At 43.8% G+C, this 19,429-nt stretch overlaps 2 protein-coding genes across 4 annotated transcripts; both read right to left on the reverse strand.

Moving 5' to 3' along the window:
* Positions 1-79: 79 nt before the first annotated feature.
* Positions 80-2,947, reverse strand: LOC143325614 (G2/mitotic-specific cyclin-B2-like). Of its 2 annotated transcripts, none has more exons than XM_076738832.1 (8): positions 2,812-2,947; positions 2,489-2,599; positions 1,873-2,166; positions 1,640-1,798; positions 1,327-1,563; positions 1,002-1,142; positions 809-919; positions 80-733 (listed from the first exon to the last, which is right to left on the reverse strand). In XM_076738832.1, the coding sequence occupies exons 1-8, from the start codon at positions 2,836-2,838 to the stop codon at positions 623-625; spliced, it is 1,191 nt and encodes a 396-aa protein (XP_076594947.1). In that variant the 5' UTR covers positions 2,839-2,947; the 3' UTR covers positions 80-622. The 2 variants fall into 2 exon arrangements, with proteins under 2 accessions (XP_076594947.1, XP_076594939.1); XM_076738824.1 differs by having other exon boundaries at positions 2,489-2,602; positions 2,812-2,941.
* Positions 2,948-3,776: 829 nt separating this feature from the next.
* Positions 3,777-19,401, reverse strand: cars1 (cysteinyl-tRNA synthetase 1). 2 transcript variants are annotated; one of them, XM_076735129.1, is made up of 23 exons: positions 19,293-19,401; positions 16,362-16,589; positions 14,880-14,971; positions 14,242-14,330; positions 14,027-14,123; positions 12,061-12,159; positions 11,739-11,888; positions 10,822-10,962; positions 10,279-10,367; positions 10,060-10,181; positions 9,781-9,893; positions 9,554-9,682; positions 9,282-9,411; positions 8,639-8,742; positions 8,447-8,544; positions 8,130-8,319; positions 7,790-7,858; positions 7,520-7,601; positions 7,354-7,434; positions 6,657-6,724; positions 6,356-6,415; positions 6,182-6,265; positions 3,777-6,041 (listed from the first exon to the last, which is right to left on the reverse strand). In XM_076735129.1, the coding sequence occupies exons 1-23, from the start codon at positions 19,312-19,314 to the stop codon at positions 5,913-5,915; spliced, it is 2,466 nt and encodes an 821-aa protein (XP_076591244.1). In that variant the 5' UTR covers positions 19,315-19,401; the 3' UTR covers positions 3,777-5,912. The 2 variants fall into 2 exon arrangements, with proteins under 2 accessions (XP_076591244.1, XP_076591250.1); XM_076735135.1 differs by lacking the exon at positions 16,362-16,589 and having other exon boundaries at positions 19,293-19,389.
* Between the last annotated feature and the right edge of the window lie 28 nt (positions 19,402-19,429).

Below are 19,429 nucleotides of genomic sequence, written 5' to 3' on the forward strand. Positions count from 1 at the left end.
ATCCAGATCCCAAAATGACGTTAGCAGAAAGGTTGAATCAAAGGAAGCTGTTAAGACAAATAATGTGCAAAACTACAAGCTAAAATATCTAAAACATTTTATTTAGCTTTCTGAACAAAGTGGATACACATCAAGTCCAAACTCTGAAATCCGTGTACACAACTGCAATCATGCACAATATCTGGACAGATTAAAAAACACAACGGAGTCCCAGACACCCAAATGCAGCACAGACAGCGTCTGAGGAGAAAAATAACAAAAACAAACAAATAAGGCACTTGCTTCACCTGTGAGGTAGACGAAAGCTCAGTTCATAAATCTACAAGAGTAAAAGAAGTAAAATCCACTTTGAGAAAAGTCTTTTGTGGAAGTTCGTTGCAAACAACCTCTGACTGGAAGCTGAGCAACATCTCAGCTCAGGCTTGATTGACGGGTTCAAGGTGCATCGGAGGAACATCTGATAAAAGCAAAAACTAATGACAGAAATCCTGAACAAACTACGAAGCTTGGATCAAAAAAAAATATGAAGAACTGATTATTAAAATTAGTCAAGTTCCTCCACAGTGATCAATCTAAAATAAAGTGCAGTAAGGCTTCATGTGATGAAATGTAGAAGGTCTCCTCAGGGATTGTTGAGCAGAGCAGCCGCCATGTGTTTGATGGTGGACGACTTCAGCTGAGGAAGGAGGCTGATCTTCATCAGTTTGCTGCTCGAGTACTTGTTCTTCACAGCCTGCAGAGGAACAAAGTATCTCAGTTTAACTTGCGCTCAGCGTCAGAGGTTCTTGTGCTTTGTCGACCAGCTCACCTGGAACTTCGTTTTCCCTTCATTTACCATCACGACGTTTTTGGCGACGTGCTGCATGATCGGCTTCAGGTGGGCCTCGTCGTAAGTCGAGTAGTGCTGCTGTGTAGGAGACTGAGACGAGACGGATTAGACGACTTCACCAAAGAGGCAAATTACAGCCATTAAACTCGTCCCTCGAATCCATCAAACTCACCCACGGCAGCCCGTCGAGCAGCAGCTGGGAGAGACACAGCGAAGCGGCGGCGATCTCAGAGGGCCGATAGTGCACCATGTCGTAGTCGAGCAGGGTCAGCTCCATCAGGTATTTGGCCAGCGTGTGTCTCTCTACATCAGACTGAGACAAACCGGTTCAGACCTCCGTTCATGACACATGTTGCTGCTTAACCCCCCAAAACTAAAATGAGCCGTTTGTGTGAGACGTTAGCACGAGCACGTGGTCAGAGGTGATTGATGAACAGATGTTCTAACTCTTGATTAGTTAAAGTCTGTTGCTGCAGCAGATTCATGCAGAAACTCACCCCGGCCACCTTGGAAGCCCGTCTGAGGAAGTGTAACGGAAGAGGACGTCCAAGCTGAAAGTTGAGGCTCCTCAAAACCACCTGCTCCATCTCCAGAATCTGAGCCTTGGTGTACGCGTTGTCTGTGATGTAGGCGAAGTCTCCGACCTCCGGGGCGTACATCTCCTCGTATTTACAGGCCACCAGCATGGCGGTCACACCGACGAGCTGCAGCTTCCTGCGAGAGACCGGCTGGACCTGCAGCACAGCGAGGAAGGTTTTCACACAGCTCACAAAACCCGACGAGGAGGAAAACTATGGAGACTGTTCCTACCTGGAGGAAACGATCCAGGACGGCAACCGTGAGGTAGAGAGTCTCCTGCAGCAGCTGGAACCTGGAGTGAACCTGGACCAGCCAGTCGACCAGAAGAGCTCGCATGCGCTCCGTGATTTCATAACCCTGCATGTAGTTGGCTCGCACAGCCTGCTGCACCTGTGGAAACACAGCAATGAGGACAAACCTCGACCGACGCTGGGTGAGAGTTTAATGACGGAGGAATAAATTACCTCCAGCTCGTGCAGATAGTTGTAGATATCTTTGACATATTGCGAGCAGAGCTGCGGCAGGTCTGCGTCCTGCTCGTCCACGTCCTCCACAGTGAGCAGCGCCTCAGAGAAAGCCTGGCACAGCTGCTCCTCCACCTCCTCCTTCATGGACACATCAGCCGACTCCTCTGAAACTGGAGGGACAGGGACCGCAGGTGCTTGGACCTGGTCTACCGGATGCACCACCTGGACCGCAGCGGGTTTAGCTTTTTGGGCGCAGGACGGTTTGACCGGTGCTTTGGCTCGAGCTGTTCTCTGAGGAAACAAGTCTCTTATTCAGAAACAGGTGTTTTGAGTTTGGGGCTGTAAGGCTTGTTAGATAAAGTGTTCAGGAGGAGTCCAGAGGTGCTTTCACACTCAGACATCACACATGTGATTGTCTTTCCAAAAACATGGTCACTGATCTGCAGCTACATCAGCCTCCACTCTCCTGGGGAGGATTCTGGCTTTATGGACGAGGGAGTTCATATATTGTAGCTTGTGTTCATGTGTGTCTTGGATCATTGTGTGATTCACAGCGCTAATGACAAATGCAACACAACACAACACAAACCGCACTGTTCCTCCATAACGTTACCTTCGTGTTGACTGCTGCTCCAGGAAAGTTGGTGATCTCTCCAAGAGCGGCTCTCCTCTGACCGGCTGCGGTGCTTTTAGCCATCTTCACTGGGTTCTCTGCGGCTGGATGCTGCTAAAAGAGAACGACACGAAAGTCAAGAACCACCGAGAAGCTTCACAAATGCTGCCAGGCGTCGAGTTTCATCATAAAAGCACAGGAGAACAAAAAACAAGCAGGAAGCAGGCGGTGATGTTAGCTAACGATGCTAGCTAGCGAGGCTAACCGCAGCCGCTTGGCTAACAGCTAAACGCAGTGAAAGAGAAAGATGTCCGTTTACTCACCACAGCAACAACTTCCACAGACGACATGCTGAACGTCCACAGCAACGAAAACAAGCAGCGACTTCAGGAAACAGAGTTTTATTTCAGGACCAACCAACAAGATTCACCGACAAGATCCGAGAACAGCGATTTCTGCAGGTAAACAACGCAACGACGAGCAGCTTTCAAATAGCGCTCCGTCAAATCTGATTGGATAGAGGCTTAGAGAGACGCTCCTGATTGGCTGACAGCGTGGAGTTAAAGGTACGCTTTACGGACTCCAGGAAGTAGAAGAAGAAGAAGAAGAAGAAGAAGAAGTAGTAGTAGTAGTAGTAGTAGTAGTAGTAGTAGTAGTAGTAGTAGTAGTAGTAGTAGAAGGGGGTTTTATTCTTATTCTTTTATTCTTATTCTTATTCTTATTATGTGTTCTTAAATCTAAGATTTAGAGCCATGAAGTCATTTGACCTCTCAAACATCACAAAATCACCACAAAATGCACTGTAGTCCATATTTAAGCAGAACAACATTCATGTACGTCTTCCATGCACCTCCACTAAAAACTGAAAATGTATGTAAAGCGTCATCATCAAACGAGGCTCATTGAACCTGCCAACAGGTGGTTGGCTGAGCACACCTGACGACCCTCAGACAGAAGATTCAAACTAGTTTCAGTCATTTTCAACTTCTTCATCTGTGAAGTTTAAGAGCTCAAAATTGTTTTTGGAAGTCTGATTGTTTTTAACATCTGTTTCCTCTTCAGTGTTGCGTTACTGTTACCACATTAAGAGCCAACATCTGTAATGGGCCCTGATTTAAAATGGACAACTAGCTGGCCACATTCAGAACAAGCTGTGATTTGAAGAAATGTCATGTATGCAGACGTGGTTGGCATTAAAACCCACAGCTCACTGTCATATCTACTTATGCTACTGAAAATACAGAATTCATCAGATCATCTGAAATAACAGGACAAACACATCCATCTGTTCCTGTTCAAGCATTTATTGAGATTGCGCAGTAAAATCATTGAATGGTTGCATCAGTATCAATCTTTACCTTCCATTTGGACAACAGATGTACAGAGTTTCAAAATAAGACAGCTTGTCACCAAATTTGACGTCTCATTCTGTCGCAGCCTGAATTTCTGTCATTTGGGCAAATTAACATTCATCCATCATCTTATCATTGGAGGTGACCCTTTGGAAAATGAACAATGTATTTCAGCCACTGCAGTGACGACGTTTTAGTGCCAACGAGGGGTTTGGATCAGAGCCAACATCCCTGAAGTCTGAGGACTTCACGAGGATGATCGACTTTATTTCTTGCCTCTTTATTTGAACATCTTCCTATGTGAAAACATTACTGCAGCTACGCCTTCACTTAACCAGGTAATTGCAATACATTAACTGTATATTATATATAATAATACATGAGCCTAATGGACGGTTGAATAATAAAAAGCTCTTCTTCATGTGGTTTCACTTGAGCCACCAGAGACCACATTAACAGAGGGTTTAAGCTGTTCTATTTTCCAAGCAAGATAAAAAAAACAGCTGCAGATTTAAATGGTAAGTCTGCTGATATTCTATGTATATGTGTGTGTGTGTGTGTGTGTGTGTGTGTGCGTGTCTTAAAGTCCCACAAAAAGACCAAACCAACAATGAACTGATCCTACAAACGAGACCTGTCTGATAGATCTTATTCCTCTGAGAGAGTTCCACTGTTCTCTCACTGCAGCACCAGATGTGTATTAATCCGCCACTAAAATAGTCCCGAACAAATGCTCCATTTCCTCCTGGCTGATTAACACCTGATGAAGACTGCAGTGAGCAGCTGTAGTTCATCTCTGTAAAAATCAAACTATGAATCTGGGAGCTGTTTTTAAAGAGCAGCATCAGTCAAACACATGACTGGTTTTGATCTTTTCATGGGATTTGATAACAATGAAACTCTAGAATATCAGCAGCCTTTAAGATTGTGCGAGTCCAGTGAAGCTATATGCAGCATAAAAGAGGAATGACTCAAAAACAGTTCATGTAAATGTGTGGAAAAAAGTATTCTTGGTACATACAAGCCTTCATACAGTAGCTGGTAAATATCATCAGAGTGAAACTGAATTTTTTGGCAGTTTTTGTCATAACCATCAAGTTCAGCCAATGAAACATCACCAAGTTACGACAATTTACAAAACGGGTCTTTTTTTAACGGTGCACACAGGTGATAAACTCTGTTTCTGAACTGCAGCAAATATCTAAATCCTAATACGTTAATATTTTTCTACTCACATCAGCGGATTGATTTGCCTTTTGTCTGTAAAAATGAAGGAGTAACAAGAGGTTAAACTAACTGAGGGTGGATTTCATAAAAAGTTCACGACGTTTTATTCAGTAGCTAATTTAACGGTTTTATAAAACGACATATTCCTGAAAAAAAATTCACAAAAATGCAGAGTCCTCAAAGGGCGAAGCTACAGCAGTAAAAACTGTTTTTATCCAGTAATGATTTTGTTTTTGTGCCTTCGAGCTGCAACGATCAGTCAATCACTTGATCGACAAAAAATATCTGCTACTATTCTATCAATTAATCGTTTTAATCATTTTTCAAAGTGCCATCATTTGCTGCTTTCAGCTTCTCAGATGTGACAGTTTGATGCTTTCGTTGTTCATAAGTGATATTAAACTGAGTATGTTTGGTTTTTAGACTGTTGGTCGAATAAAATGAGCAATGAAAACATCTCTTTGGGCTGTTTTTCTCATTCTAATTACATCTTTCACTCTTTTCTTAACCATTCTAGACAAACGATTAATCCATTAATCGAGAAAATACCCGGCACATTAATCGATGATAAAAAACGACGGTTATTTGTGGCCTTCAGACGATTCTGAGATCTGATGAAGTTAAAGAAGAAACCTGAAGAAATGAGAAGAGAAACAGAACAAATGCAGATGTTTCCACACATGTGGGACTGCAGTCATTCTGAAATTCACGCAGAGTTTTTCTGTGTTGTTTTCTGATCCGAAACAGATAATCAGGAGACAAACTACCAGCCAGCATCTCCGGCCTGAACATTTATTCTGGAGGCAATGTGTGGAGTGGATGGTCCGGACAGTCTGTGAACACCATCAGTTGCCATTTTGGTTCATCTGAAGATACTCATTGTGCAACTTTTCCTGAGCCTCGTAGAGCTTGCGAAGCTTCTTGGCTTGTCCTTTGCTGAGCTCCTTCCCTTCAGCATCATGAGTGGGGAAACCCTGATGACGGCGACAAAAAGAAATCTTCAGTAAACGCTGATTGGTGAAAGAAAACTCAAACGAATGCACATTTTGCATGGAAAGAGCAACGTAATCAAAGCATTTCGTCTGAAATTCAGAGAGAAAAGTACGTTATTTACTGTTTCGTCAAATCTGGAATACTTGTCGGTTTCTGAGCGAAACATTTCAGATGGAGGGACCTTCATCTTTGCAAGTTTAGCCATCTGAAACAGGAAAAGGAGTAAGTGAAGGTGTTCATGGTCAGCGAAACAAAGGAGGAGAACTAAACTAGTCTGTGAAATCATCTGAGTGACCTCTTGTTCTTGTTTCTTCTTGGCAGCTTCTTCCTTCTTCTTTAACTTCTCTTCTTCCATCTGAGGAAGAAGAACACGAGACATCAAAGAATCTTTATATGAGAAATGATGAATGAAGTTCAGACATTTCAAATTTACTGCTCAACTCTCATCTAAGACAAACTGAAACCCTTCTTTGGGATTTCTGATGCATCCCTGCTGCTGTCAGACCAACACGCAGCTTGTTCACTGGACAGCTACTGGTTCCCAGTTTCTGTAGTTTTAATAAAGACACACGACAGCATTTCCACTCCTCCCTCACCTTCTTCTTCTCCTCTCGCTCCTTCAGCAATGTGTCCTTGTCCACCAGCTTCACCACTGTAGGGAGGCCTGTAACACAGTCACGTTGTTTCATCAAGAGTCGCTCTGTCTGCTGTCCTGTCCTTCTTAACCAGAACCTTCACTTCTTTAAAAATGCCCTGTTTCCTCAAATAGTGGCCGGGGCTTTAATTTACCTCAGGTTCAGAAGGGAACAGGTCTTCATTTGATGCAGGCTTGTGTTAAAGGCAGACCTTTATTTCTAATTCCCTCTGTTTGATTAGTAGAATTGGTAATATTTTAGTCCAAAACCTTGTTTTGATTCACTCGTCTTCGTCCTCATTTCTTAACAAGGCTTTTATTGTGAAACATTTGCAGGTTGTGATAATCTTACTGACTTACAAGGTTCTCATATGGCACTTGAAATGTAGCTGCTGCCATCTTGTGGTGATTACACATTACTGCAAAATACAGTTTGACGATTAAACTGTGATTATACTGAATTATTCAATCAAAGCAATAGAAATATACATATATTGTGCTTTGCTGGCAGCCATCAGGAGTTTATCAAGCCTTATTTTCCCCCAGCCTCTATTAGAGACCACGCTTTTATTTGACTACTGCTTTTTAACAGACAAAGCTCTTCGCTTTAGCTTATTTTTGTCTTGGAGGACAGGATGTTGAATTTTCAGCTCTGTTACCTTCATGATCTTCCAGTCGGACTCCCAGCTCCGGTAAAGTATCATCACGGACAACATCACACAGTTGCAGCAACTCCGTCACTAGATAATATCAAAAACAGACTTAAATTAGACCCTGAAGAATTATCAGCATTTCTTAGACCAACTAATTAAAACAGCTTCTCACCTTTCTTTTCTCTGGCAATTTTTCGGACGCCCTCCCTGAACTCCGACAGCACCGTCAGGTACGGCATCACGGTGCTCTCCAGCTGGCAAACGCAGCAGCAGCAACAGGATTTTACTGCATGTGATTCAAACACTCGTAGACCACAAATGTAAATCTGAGCATGAACTATTTGGTGTCTGTTACATTATCCCAAAAGTAAACGACAGAGCAGAGGGAAAGTGTGTTTGACATGAAGTAAAGTCAACAACAGAAAACTTCCTCCAAACTTACGTCATTGTTCACACTTTGTCCTCCCACCGGGAAACCGATGCACACCGATTCTTCAATGGCACCAAATATCTAAATGAGCGGAGACTCGTGTCAGTGGCTTTAATGCATACAGTGAAAGTGTGTTTAAATACAGTCAAATGTTGACGTAGAAGAGGTTCTGTGCTCGTATGTAACATGTCAGAACAGTTAAAACACGAGATCACTGTTGGGCTGCAATGACAGCTGCATCGGTTGGACGCAGACACACTGGTGTGTGAAGCAGCTCCATGGTATCATCACCAGAAACAGAGCCTGCCTGTACTGATCGCCTGCATGATGAAGGCAGTAAGAACATGCTCACCTTCAGCATGTTGGTGAGATACACAGCGATGCTCTCCACCAGCATGCGGTTGGGCCTCAGCTTGGCGTTCTTCCTGCTGGCGATGTAGCTGTTGCTCTGGCTGACCAGCACTCGCATCTCCTCCATGGCGGTGCGAGTGTCCACGTTGTCGCACAGAGCCTTGTGGATGGCAGACTTCCTGTCGTAGAAACTGAAGAACACTGGATTTTAACGCTGGTGTGAATGAATTCAAAGGACTTCTCTGCATTCAGACCTTCAGATGTCTCGAACGTGTGTTTTGTGTGTCTAATGCACCTCTCCCGTCTTCGCTCTCTTACCTGTTGTTGAGCTCCATCTCTTCAGCCTCCCACCTCTCAAAGCGGCCGGTGATGTCGGTGGGAGCGCGCAGAATGTCTTTCACATTCAGGAAGAATTCCTGTTACATGCAAACAGAGTTTAACAAAAGAGACGAGCATCAAGATTTACACCAAACTGGAACCAAAAGGCCCGTCTGCCATCTCGTCACCTACGTTCATGAACTTCTCGTACTGGACGGCCGACTCCATGGTGTTGGAGGAGTAGTCCAGGGTGTCTTTCCAGGAATGCATCAAGAAAGCCAGACGGAGCTGTCGGGCTGCAGGAGGCCGAAAAGACGACGGTTAACACAAACTCGTCTAGGCTGATGAAGTGATCATGGATGATGTGCAACACAAGCTGCTGAACTCAAAGGGTGTCAGCATGAAGCTCTGACAACAAATACATAATGCAATCTGACATCTGATGCATAAACAAAGGATGGAAATCAATACACCCCATAATCTGAAAACTCATCACGAAACATCCACCAAAAAACAAGTCTGTTAAATATCTTCTATTAAAGGCTCAACAATGTCACTTTCACTGGCTTCACTTTAAGGCAGCATCTGAATTGTGCCCTGGTAATACAAGTGACTGACAGTCTTTAACAGTGAAACTACCTTCCAGTGTCACTCCAGTTCAGGTGAGATGTGAAAAGACCAACAGTCCACAGCTGTGCATGCGTTTTGTCATGTGCAGCACGACTGGGACGTGTGTGCATAATGTGCAGGAGTGCAGCTGTTGGTTTGGTTTGGCTGAATGACGTGCAGACAGAATTATTTCACATGTCTTCAACATCTGGACCGGAGGAGTCACCTGTGTTCTTTGCCAAGGCGTCTTTAATAGTGATGAAATTCTTCAGAGACTTGGACATCTTGCAGCCTGCGATGGTCAGGTGTCCGGTGTGCAGGAAGTATCTGACCCAGTGATCATTCTCAAAGAAAGCCTGTGAGGAAAATAACCATCGGTGACTAAAATCTTTCCGCTCTTTAAACACACAGCAGGTATCACCTCTAACTGGTTTTAGTGTCTTCTGTGTACTCTGTACTCAATCATCAGGACTGTGTTTTATGACTTTGCTGTGGTACCTCAGACTGAGCCAACTCGTTGTCATGATGAGGGAATCGAAGATCGAACCCCCCGCCGTGGATGTCCATGGACTCTCCCAGGATAGAGCCAGCCATGGCCGAACATTCAATATGCCAGCCGGGCCTTCCCTGTCACAGCATTCAAAGGAACAGAAACGATCAACAGTTCATCAGTCCCCTCATTAAGATCCTCATTGTCTGCTTTCTGGATGTAACTGAAGGCTCACCTTCCCCCATGGAGAGTCCCACGAAGGCTCTCCGGGCTTGGAGGCTTTCCACAGGGCGAAGTCATTGGGGGACTTTTTCTCACTCAATCTGTCAGCAGAGATGCTCAGGTCACCTACAGGGACGGACGAGACACAGAAAAGGTCCAAAAATGTCCCCGTGTGCAAGATTTCAACACTTCTGACTCTGGCGACCCCTGGTGGGAATGTAACACAGCGCAGCTGCTGTAGTCACATGAAACCTCGACACACGGGGAGGCGAAGAGGGCGGCTCAAATCTACCTTCTCCCTCTTGTAAAGCTTTCTGGTCGCCGACCGCCTCCGGAACCAGTTTGGCGTACGAGTGCTGCGGACTGGCATCAAACTTCAAGGTGTCGAAGTACACAGAACCGTTTGATTCATACCTGTAAACATCAGAAAACCCATTGATTAAAACTACACCGCCATGACTGACGGGGCGGGTGTGATACGAGCTGTGAACAAAGGCAGGTTCTTCCTCACCCGTAACCGTTTGACACCACCTTCTTCACAAACTCCACAATCTCGGGCACGTATTCACTGACTCGAGTGAGGACGTCTGGAGGAAGAACCTGAAGGACATGAAGACAATTTAAGCACAAAAACAGAGAGACACAACACGGCCATGAGCACCTCAAACTGAAGCAGGGCGTTCAGACTTAAAGACAGGGTGTCCACATACTTCTGGCCATGTTGTGCATATTTGGCTTGGAAAAAGAAGATGTTTGTTTTAAAGCCTGGAACACTTTCTGGCACATTTTTAGGGCCTACATCATTTTGCATATAAATTAATGTAAGCACACCTAAGTGTAAGTATAATACTAAGTGTAGTATAAGTATACCTGCAATATCGTGTCAGATTCTGATGGTTACTTTAACACATTCACAGTATAAACAAAGACAAAGCACAGAATCAAAGCAGGCTGTGTTTGTAGAAACAGATTTTTGAAGTACGAGTCGAGCCAAAGACGACGCCTCCATCACCTCAGCACGCCGCTCAGTTCCTCCTCCTCGTGCTGTACTTACGTTGAGGGCGTCCATGTCTTTGTGGTACTCGCCCTCCCAGTACTTCGGCAGAATGGAGAAGATTGAATTCTCTGTCACCTGACTTCCAAACTGCTTGTCCAGCCAATCAGCCAGCAGGTCTTTGGAATTCTCCAACAGCGCCTTCAAAGAAAGACGGGAAAGCTCAGAAACTGGTCAATTTTTTAAATAACCAAACAGTTTTCCCTCAGGATTCGCTGTTTGCCAATTAAAACTGAAAATCAATCAATTAAAACCAAATAATATGAGGCTGAAAGTATCCCGAGACATATGTGTGTATTCCAGTCAAAATGAGGCTAAATGAGAAAATGCTCATGAGCACTTCTTCGATTTATTGTCTGTCTGCTGGCGATTTCTTCACGTTAAGTGCAGACTCAGAGTCGTGTCACTGTTCTTATTCAACAGAGCAAATGAGCTTCTTCCCAAAACCTCAAACTGTTCCTTCAAATGTGAAACGTGAAAAAATGACTCAAATTTACATCTAGTGACAGAAGTGGACGCCATGTCTGCTCAGTCTCATCCAAACAGCCCAAACTGCAGTTCCTCAAGTGGCCACCTGAGGCTCTAAAAGCCAGTCAGTCCCCATAGACCCCCATATTAAAATGTCCAACTTCACTTACTCCACTCAGCTTAGTGCAAAAAGCAGATTTAATCTGTGCAGCTGATTTCTCTGTTCGTGACAAAAGTACGAAGGTGAATTTTTATTCAACTCACTCGTCTGAATTCTGAAAAGTCTTTAAGTTCTGCATTATTATGGCCGTGGTCACTTTGATCTTTCAGCGACCGCTGCTGTGGTGGAGACCGCCGGAGTCACTGTCACCAAACTTCTTACTGACTCTTCAGAAACCCGTGAGTGACGCCACAGAGACGACGTCCATGTTAACAGCCCGCGGTCTCACCTGGGCCAGAGGTTGAACGACCTGGTCTGCTGCTCCGCCCTCCATCGCTGCCTGCAGGGGCTGCAGAGCGGCTGTGACCGTCGCGTCGAGCCTCTCCAGCATCTGCTTCTTATCCGGGTCTGTCGTCGAAGCTAAATTGGCCTGAAAGGGCTGAAAACGACAAGACGTGAGGACTTAAGTGAAAACACAGAAACCTTCAGGTAACCTTCAGGTGATCAGTCTCGAACATGTTTGATCTGACACTTCATTGGCCCAGAGGGAAGCCTGCCTTCCTCACAAGCCTCTGCTGTTATGGTGTCAAAGGCTGACAGTGAGGTCTCACCCCTCTGGCACTCAGGACGTCCTGCAGTATCTGAGCAGCGTGCGGCTGCTTCTCCTTGTACTGATCCAGGAGGTAGTTCTGCCGAGCTCGTTTAATGATCTGAAAGACACAAATACCAACATCAAGCCCATCCTGTTTTCATGAGTCATATTTCCAAAAACAAAGAGCATCACATGCCATCGTCTCTATACGGCATAGAGAAGTGGTAAATAAAATACTTTCTGAAGTAAAATGTGACATTAAGCTGTTCCAGCTCATCAAGTGTGCTATAAGAATAATAAGCTGCTCATGTGCTGCCCTCTGCTGACAGTATCCACCTAGCGGGAGTTGCACTTTAAATTCAATAGCTGTGTCCCAATTCAGGGGCTGCATCCTTCGGAGGATGGATTTGAAGGCCGCTTACGTCATAACGCTGCGCGAAGGCTGTCCCAATTCGTCCAAATTCGAAGGATCCTCCAAATGCAGCCGACAAATGCGTCCTCCTTTTCCCTGTATTTGGAGGATGCGTCGCTACTATCCTTCACGGCCTCCCATATCCCAAGAGGCTTTGCGCACCGATTGTTTTTTTTTTTAATAATGGTGACCTGTTGATATGAGGAGCTCAGTTAACAGTTAGCCTTATTAAAACTCTTCACTTACAAATGTTACAAGCTCGCATGTCAACTAATATCTTATTTTGGGTGAATACTCGATTGTGATTGGCTGCAGGGTCTCCGTTAAAAAGAGTTGTAGGACAACTATAAAAACGTTCCGGTCAAATAGCCTGATTGTTCTAAATTATTGCGCTGGCTCAAACGCTGGTTGGTAACCGTGGCAACAGAAACTCAGAACATACGTTATTTCACAGTTTATTTATCACAACGGCAAGACAGTAGACAACATGAGTGATTTTATAGTTTCCTTTAACCACATTTAATGATCAGAGTGAATGGTGGATAATATTTCTTGCAATAAAAATGATTTAGGAAACTATCTGTGGACTTTGAGTCTTTGAAACAAAATTTGGCATCATCCTCTGGACACACACAAGCGGTAAGAGGTGCACTTGCCCTCTGAAACGATACTTTGTATCACGTAACATAACGTTAAGCAATCATGTCACTTCCCTCCACTGATTAGGTCTAATATAACAGTTGCGCCGTCCGACGCGAAGCTGTGAAGATATTCACATCAGGTGAATTTGTAAGTTGTATAATAGGCTACATTTCGCGCCTCTTACAAGCGATAGGAGCTGTACGGGCGCATCTCTGCACCCCATACGTGTGTTTTTCCCGGGTTAGGAGGGAAGAAGTTATGACGTCGTGACGCAATCAGGACACGCTCCGAAGGCTAGACCGTCCCATTTACTGATAGTTGATGCGGCCGACGGAGGATCCTCCGCAGGACCCAGCCTCCAGAGACCGCGTAGGCTGGGTCCTCCGAAGGATGCAGCCCCTGAATTGGGACACACCTATTGTGAATTCTGAGTTTGAGTTTTGACCCTTTGAGGTTGCTGTAGCAGGTAGCAGACTGAGTTAGTGCTGTGAAGGAGGAAGGACATGCCTCCAGGTACGAGCACACATTGTCTAATGTTAAGCATGTTAAGTGTAATGGATTGTTTGTTGAGATAATATTAGGCCGGTCGCAATGCTAATTATTGTTAGCGCATTAATAGTAATTTCCATTATGTGTTAGCATCGAGCTAACAGATTAAGCACTACATAGTTAAATATGTATAAAATCCATTCAGGAATCAAAAAAATCAACGCAGGAATCATAATAAAAATCTGACATTTCAATGATTCAAGTATTTCCCCACCCCCACTGATGTATTGTACTACATTCAGCATGTACCCACAAACAAGAATTCTTGGTGACTTGAAGTGTTTGTCAAGATCTCCAAAAATTAGGTGAAATTTATTTATTCATCTACTCAAAAAAAAAGTAAAACCAGTGAAGACGAAGCCTTCCTTCTAATCACACGTACTTTGTCATCTATGTCTGTGATGTTCATGCAGTAGAGGACGTCATACTTGAAGTAGTCCTGCAGTACTCTTCGGAGAATGTCAAAGGATATGTAGGACCTGCGCGAAGAGACACGTCAGACATTCACATCCTGTTAGTGCAGGCCAAGGAGAGACGAGAGGAACTGTGAGCAATCATTAACGAGACTGACACAGCGAGTACTTTTACTGTGTTTACCTGGCATGTCCCATGTGTGAGGCATCATACACTGTGGGTCCACAGCAGTACCACGTCACTTTATTCCCATCCTGAGGAACGAACAGCTCCTGAAACGAGCGGATCAGACAATCAATCAGCTTTGTCCAACATGTTCGTTTGAGTGCGCTTCAGTCATTTCTGATGTATAAAAACTCTGTTATACTCGAATGTGTGTTCATGCACACAGGGTGCAGTTATGAGAGCTGCATTAGTGCAGAATTTGCTGGAGGAACGATCGAGCTGAAGGGCGTTTCCAGACGCTTCCTGCCCGTAACCTTATCATCACCTCATGAGGAGTGTGATCTTCAACAGGAAACTGAACTGAATGATAGTTTCACGCCTCAGAAGACGTATGTCTGAAAAACTATTCAGATTCCTTCTATCACAGTTTCTCACAGCTGACAACAGACGTCTGGAGAAGATGACAGATAAAGATCCTGAAGCTTTATTTGACACTAAAGGTCCAACAGTCATTAGAAGGATGCAGTGTGCTCAGTAACGAGTGGCCGAGCTCCACATCGTTTCCGTCTTTACACTTCGACTCCCTCTCAGACAGTTCATGAAGAAGGCTTTCCACGCAGACCCTGACGAGGACCTGATGTTCGCCTTGAACCCACCTTTGCTCTTGTCAGGCTGTTGTAGAGTCGCAGCTGGGGAACATCTGTCCCTGCTGGTGGAGACCAGGGCGGCTGAACCCGCTTTCCCTTCGCTGCAGTTAAAAACAGTGAACATCATGAGAGGCGGTCGGTCCAAACGGACTCTTCTCACACATCAACCGTCAGCCTTCACATGTTTTCAGCCATCAGTCAGACTTTAAAGAATTTAAAGCCACCGTGTTCAGGATTTTAAAACACAAAATCTAAAACCTGTTTCTGAAAGAAAACAATGAAAGTTAATGGTTTTCACTTAAAAAAAATCTCTACACAGCAGCTTTAAACTTTAACAGATGTAATCAATACACATTAGTTTGTCATGTGCAGCAATATTTCAGTCAGTAAAATAACGATCAATGGTCTCTACAACTTCCCCGAAGGAGAGCTGATGTATCTAAATCTCTCATTTTGTCCGAGTCTAAAACCCAAAGATCAAATTCACGATCACAGAAAACAAAGAAAAGCTCCAAATATTCAGACTGAAGAAGCTGAAACAAGCTGAAATGTTCGCAGATCGTTTTCTGCCGTTCGACTGATCGATGAACAGCTGGAACGTTTCAGCTCTGCTGCCAAGTTTTCATTGTTTTACTCGTTGCTTTCCTGAAACTGAGGCAAGCGACAAACCCACAAGTGAGCAACAGAATGAGAAAGAAACCACAAGAGATTTCACCCACAACTTTTCTTTTTCCTCAACTGAATTCTGATTTAAGACAGAAACAGGACATTTAGAGTAAATTAAAGTAAAATCTGCTTTATGATCCAGACTGCTTCCAGCCTTTAAATCACTGAGAAGGTCAAACTTTAAAGGAAATCTTGATGAGCTGAAGCATTAAAGATTTCCTCTGATGGAGGTTTTTATTGATCACAAAATCACTCAAATCTCTTCTTCTGCATGAACACATGAGAAAAATCAGCTTCTTCAGGTCCTTTCATTTCTATTTCCTCATTAAATTGGGACAGTGCCCCAATTTTCATCAGCTCACTTATTTTCTGAGCTTTTCGGAGAAAACCAGTCAAAGCCTCTCACAGTCTTCAGCGGACAGCACACCATGCATTCAACACATGCAGTGGAAACCTGCAGACACTGAGGCTAATTTCCTTCACTTAATCTGTGTGTTGATGTGTGTTTACGATGACAATCCAGCATCACATTTTCTTTAGGTGTGTCTTTGGAGCTACATGTCTGACGGGGATCATGATGTGTCAAAGCTGCTGTCGTGATAAACTAACTTTCCTCAGCGCTGCTGCGACTGAAGAGACAATGAAAGCTGAACTCATTCAAACGACTGCAAAAGGTTCATGCATGTGAGTGTCTGCAGAGCTGCTTTCGGTCTGACTGGCGAGGACGCTTCCCGTCTCTGGGACGTCACGCAGCCTCGACATCCAGGCTGCTATAAGAAACCACGAGCACGTCTGGCCTGTTCATGCCTTCAGCTGTCTACTCACTGCTGCTCTCAGGGCTGACGTCCTGCTGCAGAGCTGCTATGTGTCTGTACCAGCGCAGAGCGTGAACGTGTCGTGGGTCTGGGGGCCTGTGGAGGAGCTTAAAGGCTTTCTGGTCGGCCTGGGAGGGGCTGAACCCAGCCAGGTAGCTGCGTGAGGTTAGGTAGTCATTCAGGGCCACTGCCAGCGCGGCCTCCTCATTTATGTGCAGCAAGAAGCCAAACTCAAAGGCTGCAGAAACAAGAGGGCAAACATTCGCAGAGAATTACCGAGCAGGCTGCAACAGCCTGAGGAAAACACCAACAACAGCACAAGCCGACCCTGCCTGGACGGTGAACAGCGGGATGACGGAGTGCTCAGGCTCACAGCCGAGGCCTGAAGGGTTAGCACAACGTGGAACAATGTCAATGAAGTTAAAGCTGAACTGAAGTCCTGCAGATTAAATGACACGAAGCCTGCTGTCCTAAACGTCACAGACACCTTTGATACGACAGAACACACGAAATGTAGTCCTTCACACTTCTCTCCTCTCAGAGGATGTGTTTCAGAGGTGTGTGTAACCTGACGTGGGCCGATGGAGTAAACATCATGGACAGCATTTGGTAAAAAGGCTCGATGTCGGGTTAGAAAATGACTCTAAATGTGATTTTAATGACAAACACAGAAAAATGAGAAGATCATAATGATAAACAACTAAACTGATGTATAAAGCCCAAAATGCCAATCAATCTCGATCAGGAAATCAGTTCTGCCCTCTCCAATAAGGATTCTCCATCCAGGCACACTCAGAAAAACAACATGTGGTTTATTGTTCAGCACACTTCACAGAAACGACCACTAAGAGTGAAAGTGAAAAGAGGTCAAACAGAAACTTAAATGTTTTTTTTTCATTCACACTCAGACTGAAAATGAAAGCCAGTCAAAACAAAACCGTCTCAGAAAAACCACAGAGTGAAGACACGGATGTGGTTTAATGAGGTCTGAGCACAAAGTGAGAGAAAAGGTGGAAAAAAGAGAGTTTTTACACAACGTCGCCTGAAAGGTCCTGAAAGAAAATGATCCAAACAAACAAAAACATAAAGTACACATGCATGTGGAGGATGGATGGAGCATCCACGCAGCTTTCAAAGCAAACTCTCATCAACACGAGTGAACACAGAGTGAAATGAGGAGAAGCACCACGAAGGTCCAGTCAGATTCCAACCAGCGACACGGACGTTTGGTCGGGTGAAAAAGTGAAAAAACTGACTGATTTTTATACGATTACAGCTGATTTTATCTGGATCAAACAGTCCCGATGTGCAGATACACTTAAGTTTGTCGGTGGTGATAGCAAAGCACGTCTTTGGGAAAGTTTCATGCAACCGATCAATCAAACCAAAGTGAGGTGTGCAGTTTATGCTGTAATCAGTTGTGACTAAAGTTAAGTGATTATAGGCAACATGAACTGTCTCCAACATCCATATGAGCTTAATATGTGTGATGTCCTTGTTGAGGCTTATATTTTGAAGCAGACTGTATTGAGCATGCTTTATGTATGGGTTATACATGAAACAAAGAGAAAGAGCTTTTAGCAATTAATTTAGCAATACAAAAAGGATAGAGAATAACAACCAATCAATATCTCTTGAGTCAGATATGGATAAGAAATACAGTGTTTTGTACTATTATACACAGTAAAAAAAAAAAACAAAAAAAAACAAAACTGCATTATTTTATCTGCTAAATTAGAAGTTCAGTCATTTTCTACCAGTTTAATTATCTTTACAGCAGACGTTTCTGACTGACGATCACTTTCTGGCACGACAGGGGAAACAGTTTTGTTTTAAAAGCAACAGAGATTAAAAACCTGAAACCTACAAACACAATCTGAATTATTTACCTCAAATATTACCTATAAAACCTTCATTAAAAAGTGTTGTACAGGTGATCAGTCCGCCAGTGAGCTTGGAAATCTATCTGTTTTCATAGACTCGTAATAATAATAATAATAGTAATAATAGTAATTACAAGCGATTCAAAGAGGCTCTCAGGACATTTGGCATTTGAACCTTAAATAAAATTAATGTAGATGTGAGTGAAAGTGAAAGTGACATCAAACTGGCTGATGCAACTGAGCAAAAAAAAAAAAAAAAAAAAAAGTAAAAACAAACATTTAAATAAAATATACATGAGTTATCATAGTCTGTCCATTCCACAAATAAATTACAGGCTCAGTGGTTCATTTAATGTCGTGTGGACATGTAGAATAACAGCTGGCCAGATGTGAAGAGAGCCGTTATAACCTGTTAAAGGCGATGCAACGTTCAGGCTGAGGTGCAGCAGTTCAGGTGGAGGGAAGTCAACGATGTGAAGGTGCTGTCTTTATTTCACTATTTTAGCCATAGATGACTGACCTGAGCTTATATCAGTATGTTTTGTCCTGATTCATTTTATGATCTAATAAAACACACAAACTTGGACTACTGTTAAATAATTAGCTACAACTCATTTTCAATGGTCCACAGATTTTTAGTGTATAACACGGTGCAAACAGGCCAGACCGAACACCATTCAAAACTCTTAACCATTTATAATACTTGAACTTGTCGTGTTCTAAGTAAAATACACTGTATGGAATCTGTGTCGAGTTGACCAGTGTCCCCTTTAAATTCAGTAAAGCTGTTGACTCGTATTTTTTGCCCTGCGTGTCTCTGCAGATTCATTCAGCTCCATTATCTATGAGTGTAAATAGAGACATTTTTAAAGGGGGTTCGGCTTGTTACACACTAACCGGCTTCCTATAGCTACGCGGCTAGTCTACAAGCTTTACAGCAGCTTTAGATAGCTCACGTAGCTAACGTTAGCTTGTTGGCTGTGACAGTTTGTTAAAACGCATTAAATGGTGCTGTCATAGTTTTTGTCTATACGGTGTATAACAAAAATGTACTGCACCTGGCTCTCCTGAGGTCGACATAGTCACAGTGCCGGATGGTTTGATGCTGATGCAACAATAACGTGTCCGGAAGAAGAACCCGCGCGCTAAATAGTAGCAGTAGGAACAGGAACCAAAGTGTTTGAACCTGTGAGCG

Source organism: Chaetodon auriga, chromosome 1 (assembly GCF_051107435.1).
Source record: "Chaetodon auriga isolate fChaAug3 chromosome 1, fChaAug3.hap1, whole genome shotgun sequence".
Taxonomy (NCBI): domain Eukaryota; kingdom Metazoa; phylum Chordata; class Actinopteri; order Chaetodontiformes; family Chaetodontidae; genus Chaetodon; species Chaetodon auriga.

What these genes read in the sequence shown, in the direction of transcription:
- LOC143325614 (XM_076738824.1), bottom strand. Translation starts at nt 2,838, where the DNA reads ATGTCGTCTGTGGAAGTTGTTGCTGTG. An exon ending in TCCTGGATCGTTTCCTCCAG is followed by an intron (nt 1,564 to 1,639) that starts GTAGGAACAGTC and finishes GCTGTGCTGCAG; the next exon opens with GTCCAGCCGGTCTCTCGCAG. An exon ending in TGCTCGACGGGCTGCCGTGG is followed by an intron (nt 920 to 1,001) that starts GTGAGTTTGATG and finishes GTCTCGTCTCAG; the next exon opens with TCTCCTACACAGCAGCACTA.
- cars1 (XM_076735129.1), bottom strand. Translation starts at nt 19,314, where the DNA reads ATGTCGACCTCAGGAGAGCCAG. An exon ending in TCACAGACATAGATGACAAA is followed by an intron (nt 12,160 to 14,026) that starts GTACGTGTGATT and finishes TGTGTCTTTCAG; the next exon opens with ATCATTAAACGAGCTCGGCA. An exon ending in GGGACTCTCCATGGGGGAAG is followed by an intron (nt 9,683 to 9,780) that starts GTGAGCCTTCAG and finishes ATGCTGTGACAG; the next exon opens with GGAAGGCCCGGCTGGCATAT.